Source organism: Hippocampus guttulatus, chromosome 5 (genome assembly GCF_054856545.1).
Source record: "Hippocampus guttulatus isolate MCC_2025c chromosome 5, RoL_Hgut_1.0, whole genome shotgun sequence".
In the NCBI taxonomy this organism is placed as follows: Eukaryota; Metazoa; Chordata; class Actinopteri; order Syngnathiformes; family Syngnathidae; genus Hippocampus; species Hippocampus guttulatus.
This window is the reverse complement of record NC_141265.1, coordinates 5,206,288-5,218,508: the sequence shown is the minus strand read 5'-3', so window position 1 is coordinate 5,218,508 and position 12,221 is coordinate 5,206,288. Positions and strand designations below refer to the sequence as shown.

At 43.7% G+C, this 12,221-nt stretch overlaps 1 protein-coding gene across 6 annotated transcripts in view; it reads left to right on the top strand.

Moving 5' to 3' along the window:
* Window positions 1–12,221, top strand: part of fbrsl1 (fibrosin-like 1) — a 293,286-nt gene that overhangs the window by 109,171 nt on the left and 171,894 nt on the right. For all 6 annotated transcript variants that reach the window (XM_086112254.1, XM_086112255.1, XM_086112250.1 and 3 more), the window contains exons 3-4: window positions 5,979–6,080; window positions 11,528–11,563. In XM_086112254.1, the coding sequence (XP_085968380.1) occupies window positions 5,979–6,080; window positions 11,528–11,563 (138 nt within the window). The remainder of the gene's footprint in view (window positions 1–5,978; window positions 6,081–11,527; window positions 11,564–12,221) is intronic.

The window sequence follows — 12,221 nt, the reverse complement described above, 5'->3', positions numbered from 1 at the left end:
GATAGAGAGACCCGGGGTCCACTGGGAATGCTCCTTTGCTGCAGTTCGTCTGTTCTAAATGGCATCCCACAGGAATTCAGACTCTCATGGGGTCATTGCTGGCTGGGACTCACGCTCGGGGAGGTGGTTTCATTTTACAGGTTGACTGCTTTGTTACAGTAATGGTCACCCGCCGCCCCGGTTAGTCTTTTAATGTGCATTATTTGACTGGCCTAATCCACTACCATCTCAGTTTTGAACCTCAGTTGTACTCACTTTAATGTCTTCGCGTTCAGGTGTTGTTGCTTGATAGCAATGTCAACTTCCTACGATTTCTCATGTCTCATATTTGTGATTCATCTTTCAAATGCATTGTAGCTCTGGGCAGACTAGGGAAGAGAGTTATAAGAGCATTTTAGGCATTGTATAATATGTGTACCATTTTTTATGTGGACATTTATTATAAGGCGCGCTCTATGAATAATGCATGGTTAAAAGGCATAATGGATGTACTGGGACTCGTCAAAATAAAAGCAAAAATCCATTTGCTCTCCCTGTAGTAAATCCACTAGCTTGTCCTTGGGCTAATTTCCAACTTGGGACTTGTGGTGGGAGCAAGTGCCCGCCTTGACAGCGATTTCAAGCGATGGAGGTGTTAGTGGTGCTGTAAAGTAGAAAGAGGAGGGGGGTTGGGGGGGGGGGGTGAAATGAGACATGGATGAGGAACAAAGCCAGCGATGCCGCCTTCTCTTGATGCCCCTCCTCCTTCATTTCACTCTGTTTCTGACTCTCTCCTTCCCACACTCCCGTCTGTCTCTCGCCATAACTCCTTCCCCCTGCCTCTGAGCAGCTGCCACTTCTGAGCCTGAAGAAAATGAAGGCAGATGAATCAATTTGGCCTGTGGCCCTAAAGTGCACTTGTCTGCACCCCGGCCTAGGCGGGGGGGATAATGAGCCAATAGATTGAGCCCAGCATTTCGGTGCCTCAGCCAGCCACACCGCCGGGACCCTTCGCACACACAAATCGGACGCCTCCCTGAGTAGCGGTAGCAGGCTGTCACTGGGTTAATGGGGGTGAGGGTCCTTTGCACAGGACACTTTTCAGAACAAATTAGAGGAAGTATCCATATCTGTTCTCAGCCCATCCCCCTATTCTTACGTGCCCCTGAATCTGGAGCGCCTCTGCATTTGAAGCCCAAACACCTGACGAGCGCATGCAAGAGTTTCTCATGTGGGTGGGGAGGGGGAGTCCAGGATTTCAGGGTAATAAAGACTGACACGGACACAAGGGTGAAGCACAATCTCCCTTACAACTGCTGACAGGTGATGGCTGACAAGGGAGAGACGCTCGAGAGCAAGAGGCGAGGAAAGTGGTAGGAAAAGCAAGGTTGTCGTAACAGCTTCTTCAATCCCAGGAGGGGCAGATTTGGGAAGACTGTGGGGTCTTCCAGTGTCCCCTCAAACCTCCTGCAAGGTGAATGAGGTGGCATGAGGAAAGAGGTGGGATAACAAAGCAACCCCCAGCAGCCTCCAGTCTACTTGTAAGGCTTCAGAGTCATTTGCAGTGCCAAGACACAGTGAAAAGGAACGGAACCTTTGCCAAGCCTAACGTGAACTGACGTGGGCCTCCAGTGTCTCTGTCACTGCCTTGACAAGACCTTTCTAATCAGGGGGGGATTGTGACTTCACCCAGGGTTAAAGTATAAATGAGCAGACAAAGTCAGCACCACTCAACCAGGGGGGTGGTGGAGGGGATTAAGATGCTGGAGGGCCTTTGAAGATAATTAAAGAGCACAGAGCAGCGGCCTCCAGAGAAAGACTGGAGTCATGTTCAATAGCGAGACTAATGGTACTAATTTCTTGTACATTATTCATGTAAAACACAGGTTCTCACTTAGCTTGTTTTTTTTTTCTGTCCATAGTTTAAACTCCAAATAAATAAACTAATTATCTTGGCGTCAACACAGACTCAAAATGATACTCAGCAATAAAATGCATAACACTGTTGGGCAAATAGGGTTCGATTCAGAACCAATGCACAAAGTGTGACTCCACAAAATGAGAACGTTTTGCTTCTACATTTTAATGATGGTACAATTTCAATGAAGCTGTGATATTGGGTAATATTGACTCATTCTGAATTTGATGTGCACATCATGTTCCAAAAAAGTTGTGACAATGGTATAATGTCAACTTTCCTTTTACTTAATTAGGATTTGGGAACTGAGGACAATAATTGTTGAAGCTTTGTTGTTGGAATTTTTTCCCATTCTTGCTTGATGTACAACTTCAGTTGTTCAGCTACCCGGCATTTCAGTTGTCATATTTTGCACTTCATAATGCGCCACACATTTTCAGCGGGAGACAGATGTAGATAGATACATAGAGTACTTCAGGGGTGCCCAAACTTTTTTGACCGAAGATCGACTTTTCAATCAATCAACCTCCCGGGATCGCCCCTTACCGCACACGCACGCACACACACACACACATGCACGCACGCCATGATGAGAAGCCTAACACGGAAGCAAGCGATACACTTTTGCAGACTGTTGACTATCGTAGCTCACACGTACCGTTTTAAAGTGCTTCCCTCAGCCCTCTAGATTCCTATTCTTTGTCCGTGCCCTCGGTGAATTGTACACAAAGCAAACTCTGAATGAGAATAATGGCGACAAAAGATATAGCGCAACAGCTCTGATCACAAGCTGCAATTGCAGACTGCTGAGCGCTAACAACTTCCGGTGACGTAGGTCACACGCCACCGTAGGTTAAAGATTTACCTCCTTTATTTTATTTTTTAAATATTTTTGGTGAAAATGAGACTGATAGAATGATTAGTGTGCAGTGTACATTAACACAAAAATATATGACCAACATGTACAAAGACACACAAATGTTTTTGTTTTCTCCTCTATACCTTTCGGATCTACTTGGGACCAGTCCTAGATCTACCAGTCGATCAGGATCGACGTAATGGGCACCCCTGGAGTACTTTCACTCTCTTACTACGAAGCCACACTGTTGTGACACACGGAATATGTTTCGGCATTGTCTTGCGAAAATATGCAGGGATGGCCCTGAAAAAAAACGATGCATACCCCTCAGCATGAAAGGTGCCTTTATCCATGCCATGGGCACTAACACTCCAGGCCATCACAGATGCTGACTTCTACTTAAAATGCATCAGCTTCAAAAATAGTTTTCCAATAAACTGGCAAAATGTCAATGCAAGACAGTACTATTTTACAATAAGCTTACCTATCACAGTAATCCATTCGGGACGTTACAGGACCTATTAAACACCTCTTAAAAAGGGAACAGGCATCTACACTACCCGCATTTTCCGCACCACCCAACTACAAACCTTTCTAACCTTACGCGGATGCTCTGCATGGAAGAACGTGGCGGACAAACGAAAGCACTTAAGTCAACAGGAGAATCTGCACAGCCAAAAAAAGTGCACGGCAGCAACCAGCATAGCTTTTCTGACCTTTCTGCACACTGGAGAATAGGTCCCGAAATGCAGAATGAGCTGCCGACTACTGCCTAGTGACTTCGATACTGCCCCAGACGGCATCTAGTATAGAAGATTTCCTGCCACCAAATTGTCAGATGTGCGTGTGCATATCAAGAAACACATCTTCGCTATGCCGTAATGTCAAGCTTGATCTTACATATTCCCGTGTAGCTGCAGGGAGTCTTAGGTCCACAGAAAAATCAAAATACACAAGCAATTCGTATGTGCCACATATGAACATAGAGCCCTCTATCTCTGCCTTCTTACTCACTAAACAAGACCCTGTAGGTGTCTTTGCTGGTTGTCTGACAAAGGAAACTCAAAACTACCAAATCCGTTTTTAGTTTCGAGGATTTTTGAGGCTGAGAGAGAGTAAGGATGAGACTCAAAATTCCAATTTGATTCGACCTAAATGCCACGTTTCTGTTTTGCCACTTTCACACTGCATTCCCAGTAAAATGGGAAGTGTAACACAAGAGTCTTGCTAAAGTTGCCTGTTCCCTTGAGACAGACCTTTGCTGAAGCAGGAAACTGCAGTTCACATTGTATGATCACACAGTCGAACAGCTTGACTTCATGACAATATGCGGGTGCGGCGACATTTGAGCGACAGCAACAATTGCTTTCAACATAAGGATGCCGTGGACAGTGTGTCACGGGTGTTGAACTTCACACTGCTTCATTGAGTGTCGTGCCTCTCTTACACCTCTGACGCTATGAAGCTGGAAAACCCCACATCCTGCATCAGTTACCAACACACTGCGACAGTGAGATGGGGAAATTCTGGCTTCGATAGCCAGTATGAAATAGATTGATTTTGCCTTGACTTTTTCCTTTTCTCTGCCATTCTTACTTAAAACTCACCATGTCATTCCTGATTGCAGAGGGCTGTTCACGCCCGATGGCCAATCGTTAGGCTTGCCCAGCAGCGGGAGTGTAATTAAAAGGGAATCACGTCTACTTGGCATGTGAGCTGGTGGGCACAAGGGTAGACAAACACTCTCTCTGAGCCTCCTTCCCCCACCTGTCAGGTGGTAGTGTTCAGGACCTGTCAGATTAGCTGATGACCCTTTTAATTCTTGCCCAGCCGGGGGCCATAATTGATATTTACTGGGAAAGGTTAATTGTAGCAGTGATCTGCTTAAATTACAGTGGAGATCAGGAGACCAAGCATGTCACCAGGGGAGGTGCTACTTGTAAATAGCTGGTTGAATGGAATACACCCCGTAGCCAATGCCACTTTAACTCCAAGGTGGTGAGGTAGCACGGGCACTGTGATTGGCCTGTGCTGGAGTGGCCCAGACACTTCTGTGCATAGCTTGCTAACCTTCCATCTGGCTGGAAATTTGGATGCCCGCCAGCTGCGGGTCTGAATAATCTGTAATAAAACAAGCCATCCAAGATAGTATTTGGATTACCATCATCTGAGTTGCTAAACACTTCCATTTCCATTTCTCCTTACAAGCGATAAAGGAAGATTTTATACCAAAGGTTTTTGCTGTGGTATCAGCAAAGGTAGGATGTGACTCACAGTACTTGCAACATTGTTGGTTGCCTTCTCTTAACGAAATCAATCCCGCAATGGTCACTGAACTAACTTCAAATTTTGTACCAAAATGTACCAAATGTATCGTAACGAGCCACATAGTTTCAGGGAAAATGTCTGGAATACAAAGGCTTGGTTATGTTGTGGAGTTGGTTTGCTCTATCTGACACATTGCATCTAGATTCTGGACGGGGTAGGATAAAATCTTAAAACTGAGATGTTTGTGCTGCCCAGTGTGAAAATGCTTGGTCTCAGCCACAGGTCATATTTCCTCCAATAGGATATTAAAATAAATACAGTATGTGGAGAAAACTTACACAAGCACAAGAAGGACATGCAAACTCTACTTATAAAGGCATTTACCCGTAAGGAAAAAAAATAGCACTTACATGAAATATACCATCCATCCATTTTCCGAACCGCTTGATCCTCACTAGGGTCGCGAGGGTGCTGGAGCCTATCCCAGCCGTCTTCGGGCAGTAGGCGGGGGACACCCTGAATCAGTTGCCAGCCAATCGCAGGGCACACAGAGACGAACAACCATCCACGCCCACACTCACACCTAGACAATTTAGAGCGCCCAATCAACCTGCCATGCATGTTTTTGGAATGTGGGAGGAAACCGGAGCACCCGGAGAAAACCCACGCAGGACCGGGGAGAACATGCAAACTCCACACAGGGAGGCCGGAGCTGGAATCGAACCCGGTACCTCTGCACTGTGAAGCCGACGTGCTAACCACTGGTCTACCGGGCCGCCATGAAATATACCATTCTAACAAATTGTGTTGTTTTAATGACAGCCCATCAATTATTTGAAGCCATTCTTGCTATCCCACATTGCCGTGCATTGCTGCCTACTCGATACGGAGAGCTTTGCCGTAGGGAGGAAAGACATTTGAATGTTAATTGTGGTTTGCTCTTGTGTCCTCCAGATCAAACCATTTATGTTCTCTCCAGTCAAATTTTGTAAGGATGAGACGGTGCCCGACTTCAGCATACCCCACAGGAGCAACACCAAGGAGCAGTTGAATGAGGTGAGATCCTGCCGATGCTTTCCATATTGCTTTACTCATTTTCTTGTTACAAAGCGGAAAGAAATGCCATTTTATAGGAAAAGGCCTAAGGAGGCAAACAAACCCAACAAATGTTGAAATCAGATGGCAGATATTCCAGTAGTCCATGTCTTTTTTTTTAACTCTCATCAAAAAAATAAAAAGTTTGACAAAGCATACCGGTAATTAAACTGGATGTACACAGGGAGTTATTAAGCTTGTCACACAGCATCTAATTTATCTGACATTATTTCAACTGTGGCAAAGTTAAATGTACTGTAGACATGACCTAACAGGGTTTCGTCAAGTGTGGCCTGACCTTGGCACGGAATGGCTTAAGGAAACTGTTCCAATTATAACTGTGCCAGAATTCATATGCGAGTTCATTTAGAGGATGAGTAGGTGGGAAAGGAAAATTGAAGCCATGCATTGGTTTAATGTCAGGCTTGAAATAATACAATTTAGATATTGGGAAAGTAATGAGAATTTATGCTAAATCCAGAGCAGGATTTTGAATGAATGTAGAAATGCCTCCCAACAAATGCCTGTCAAGCAGCAACCCGGTAGCGCCAAACTAAACACAATCAGAGTGTTCATTTATCTGTCAAAAGCAGGAAGCGAGAAAGCAAATGCAGACTTCCCTCTCCAGCACTGTTGAATCGAAGGGAGGAAAATGGTTTAATGAACTTGTTAAATACACTGTTTTAAGCTCTTCAATGCTCCGATTGAAAATCCAGCCCAATTAAAAATCCCTAATCTCTCACTTCCTCATCGTCATTGTTTCGATGTATTAAAGTGTCTGTTTCTCTCATTCACTGTCTTCTCTCTCTCTCTCTCTCTCTCTCTCTCTCTCTCTCTCTCTCTCTCACACACACACCCATTTGTTTAGTACAATAGGATGTCTCTTAATGAAAAAGTCAGAAGGAAGACCAGGGCTTGTCACATAAAAACACGCCGTTGGATGACAGCTCTGACAGGGATCTATGACAAGCTCTGAGAGGGAGGGGCCATGAATGAGTGACGATGGAAGCAATCGTGGTAGGGGCGGTGGAGGAGGAGTAGGCCGAATATTGCATGCTGCAGTTGCTGACAGTGTTCGACGTGGAATATCTCTCTAATACGCTGCCAAATAGATGGCGCACAGACGTTGGCGGTTGTCATGATGCCATCCACATCTATGCGTGTCCAACCATCTGGCTCTCTTGGTATTTCTCATGTCTGTCTCCCCATGTCTGAGTTGGAGTTTGTCTTCCATTTAACCAATGCCATGCATCACAGACCTTGTGTCATTGCCTTCTTTACATTTTTTGTTTGCTTATATAATTTAAAACAAAACCAAGAACACAAATTAGCATAACACGTGCTCACATCACACAAACACATCAAAGTCTCACCAGCTTTAAGAGCTTCTAGTTAAGGATGCCATGTTGATGACAAATGAAATGGATTTCTCTTGTCGCTTCGCCAAAAGAAACAGAGACAAATGTGATTTGGATGTTGTTGCCTGTCCGCCTTTAAAAACAATCATGCATCAATTTGGGAGCAGATGCTAAAAAATGCCAGGGATGCTGTTTGTTCATTGCCATGGTTGGCTCTTGATCTGTTTATTTTGACTAGGTAATTATGCTTGCGGTATGGTGCTGTGCCCCAGCACTAAGCCACGCATGGATTAGGGAAATATGGGGGTGTGGGGGGTTATTCTGCTGAGTGCAGTGCTGCTGTTTGGGTATCAAACAAATAAACCCAGCCACCTGACTTGACGGACTTCCACCGATGACATAGTCTTGCATCACCTTCCTCCTCATATTACTGGCACGTATGATGGCTCCACCCTTCAAATTCTCCACAGTGATACAAACAATGACATAGGATGGGAAAGTGTTAACACCACCCACTCGTCGCTCCCACTATTTTATTCTTTATGCATTCAGTTGTGTTTTGTTTTTTTCTTTTTCTTTTTCTTGGTGGAGGAGGGGGGCCTGCAAATGTGGAGAGTATTAGGGGGCGGATTTAGCAACATTTCTCTTCTCCCGAGCTGTTAGTTAACCCTTCCATGCCGCTAGCATCCGCGCGCTCTCTTTCTATCAACTAACACCGATGCATTCTCTCTCTTACACTCACGCACTCACGCACACACGCACACACACACACACACACGCACGCACACATGCATCCCTTCACCCTCCCCCAAATTCTCGCTCTCTGGGGTGGGTTCTTAAATCCTTTTGAAGTCCTAAGCACTGCAGAAATCCATTGAGAGCCATGTATAATGGCTTTTAAGAGAGAGTGTTTAGCTATATGCCGACCCTATGGCTTATGAACCGCTGGCGTTTTAATGGATCCCCCTGCTCCCACCTCTCTTTTTCTCCCTTCACCAGTTCTAAATCCAATGGATTGTCCCTCATTATCATTTAAATAAACCTCTCTTTCTACCCAGAATGTGCCATGTTGAATGAACTCTACATCGTTGAGCTAATTCCAAATGGCCTTGGCCTCCTATCACCCAAGTCTTATGTCCGAACCACACATGCACCGCACACAATATTTGTACGTGTAGACTTATTTATATAGATGTACACAGCCTGTTTAAACTTGGTGTGGGAACACACAGACACCATCGATCGAACTTTTCACCCGAAAATACTTCTGTTCTTGTCTCCATAATCTACCTCATGTCTAGTTCTTCATCCCTTTCTCTCCTCCCCATTCCTGGTCTCATAGTGAAGGGATCAGAGAGTTTGAGATGGACATGGAATAGCCTTTTGATTCCCGCAGAGCCTGCTTTCCGGTTCACGGTGGGACCTCTGCCTAATCATCACCACAGGAGCTGTCCTGCAAATCAGGGGGGCACACAGGCGTTGATGAGTGCTGAAGCCTAGAACAGGTGTGGAAGAATGGATGAGGGGCACCAGGAAAGGAAAGGGTCCTGGCGAAGGTATGGGGGAGGTTATTTGGATTGAAAGTAGACCCGTGGATAGAATTGGTCGAGCAGAAAAGTTCACTCCAGAGGCCAGGGGGAGAAATTGCCTATCGAGACAGAAGAATAAAAGCTGTGAAAAGTGGAAGTAGAGGGAGGGATTTCAAGATTGGTGCTCCTGCTGGGTGAAGACAGACTGTGCCCGAGAACAAAATCCAGGCTTTTCTGTATCCATGCTATTCTTGTTTGGCATTTAGATGGCTGCATAGGAAATCACAGGAGGGGCTTAATATCTCCTTGCAGTGTTTGGCTCTGATTATAGTTTTTACGATTTAGCTATTTCACTTTCCTACTTCTTTCTTCCCCTTCCTGCGGGGTCTTTGTGGGGATTCATTGAGCCCTCAAATGACTGATCAATTATTGAAAAATTGCCTTCGGAACCCGACTCTTTTGTTATGATTATTTAGTTTCATGTAGGTATGCCTTATGGAAGAACTTTCACAGACTTTGATGTTGGCATTGTATTGCTTGGAGAAGATGCAACATTGTGCTCCCAAATGCTTGATAGATAATAAAGATCTGCCTGTGGGTTAGGCTGGGTGATATGGCCTTCGAATAGGAGTTCAGATTTTTTTCCTCCCAAAAATCCGATTTGCAATTTTCATGGACCCCCTTTGCTAATTGAAAAATCATACGACAATGAAGCAAGTGGCAATAGCATGATTCAAAATATGTTTTGCCCCACCAACATGATTTTATTTATTAATCCTGATATCAACCAAACTTGGAAATATTGATTTTTCTCCAGCATTCGCTTCCTAAAAATGATATAAATACACGTGTTTTTCTTCCAGATAATAACATGGTATTTTTCTTGTAAAAATGTCTCTTTTGTAAAAACCTTAGGTTTTTTTTTTTCTTTTCAAATGTTCAACAACATAAGACAGAGTTGTCAAACTGCTTGGTGTGGCTGGTGCTACGGCTGGGCAACATAGCTTTATTGTATCGAATTCAATCTGTGAATATTCAAGATATTAATATTAGGGATGCACCGATTGATCGATGGCCGATATTTGTCCGTCGATGTTTGTGAAAACGTGTGAACGATGAATCCGCTCAAAGCCTCTAAAGGCTGATCAATCTATTTGACGCAATGTCGTGTGTTTGAATAATAAAGTGATTTATCTGATTCGTCTATCCATGAAAAACAATATCCGATTAATCGATTATTGAAGAGAATTCGGTAGTTGAAGTTAAAAAAATCGAAAATATACACCGCATCCAATTTTACATGGTATCGGCCAATCACCCTCATGAATGATCGATATCGGTATTGGCATCTTAGACTCCCTAATCCCGATTGAAATGAGGACGATATCAGTCACGTAACCTTGCCATGCTTGTGTTGCATGTCAATCTCAGTTCAACCAGCCACATTCCTCCTAAGTATAGGGTTGATGAATGTGCAGATGATAATCATCTTGTGGGGGGCGAGAGGGAGGAGGGACACGCGCAGAGCAAGCGGGGGACACACGCGGCTGCTGCTGTCTGGACAGCACACACGTAAAGAAATTAATCAAATCATATATCAAAAACAATAAACATGTCTATTTTAGCATAACATTATTTATCATTAAATTACAATCACAGTACAATGTGAATTGAATTGTTTTTTTTTTATTTTTTTTATTTCCGACTTTGTTCTTGTTGATCACTGTCAATATGTTCTTAAATACTTTTGGTTTGACATTTAGAATTTTTTCTCACTGACCCCCAAAGTAATATCGTGATCGTATCATTAACAAAATATCTGGCAAAAATATCTGTATTAAATTTTAGCCATATCCCACGACCCTAGCTGGTGCATATGTCTGTTGCCTGCTCTTTCCCTGTCTTTTCTCGTGTAGCGTTGCCCAGGACAGGCATGGGGTCCTCAGCTAAATATTTGCACCTTTGATTATTTCGTGTATCTCGGGTCACCATGCTCCGGCAATGGTCAGCACATCTGATTGTGTGATTGCCTTCCACCTCACTGCTTCCATGTCATACAGAGAACAATGTGTTTCTTTTCACTCTGCTTTTATTAACTTCCTCCACTCTGTTTGCAGCCAAGTTGTTAGTGTAAGCAATGTACATCAGCAGGGGCTCACTTTGAACAATGAGAGCTGCTAAAAATATGATTAAAAGGGGAGAAAAAAGTCGTAATAAAATCAATGAATTGTAACACAAACACAAGTCCAAACAATTTTGTATTCAGAATGATGCTGAATATATATCGTTTTATACCGTTCCTCTGTAAAACGCAAACATATGAGCTGTGTATGACTGATAACTTAGTGCCATTGTGTAGGCCAGAACATAGGGTAGCAGTCTGCAGTTGCGGCATACGTGGCGGGCTAGGTAAAAGGTTAACGTGAATATTGATATTAAAGCGGCACTGCTTCATCATGTCTGTGTCAGGGAGTGAAATGCTCCTTAAAGGTCATTCTTGTTCTCCTCTCTCTCCCTACAGAGTTCCACTCACTCGCTGTCAGGCCGCGACTACTCAGTAAGTGACATTTTCATGCTTCATAGCTTTATGGCGGAATTACAATCTTCAACGACCCGCTTTATGGCCCCAGCGCTACACATTTTAATTATATTAAATAGTGTAATGGAAAAATCATGATATTAGAAGCATTAATTCAGTCCGACTGATTAAATCGTAGCAAGGTGTCCTGCACTACCTTGGCGAAAAGCGTTTTTTTTATGACCATCTATCTTGGCTCCTTGTACTTTTGCATTCAATTTTATTTCACTTTCAATCCATAATTCCCCTGCGTGTAACAGAGCATTGTAACATCATACAGTAAATGTGTTAAACATGTGCCATGATAGAGGTTAAACAGGTTTTTTAAACCCACAAAACCTTCGACTAATTCGGTCATAGTAGACTAACAGTTTGTTAGCGGGCTATTTTTATCCCGTGAAAGCATTAGTTGTCTGGCCCCTCTGAGTTTTAAAACCGCACGTCAATGCTCTCATTTCAGATATTTGTGTAGTCTCTTGGTAATAGAGACACAGTCGTCCTTTCTGTCCTTTGCGTAACGATGAGCTCATAAGAGGAATATTCTTCTAAGTGCGCTACTTTTAGCTGATGAGTGACATATGGCACCTCATATTGCAAACTGGAGGCAGCCATCTAAACAAACAAAACAACTACAATG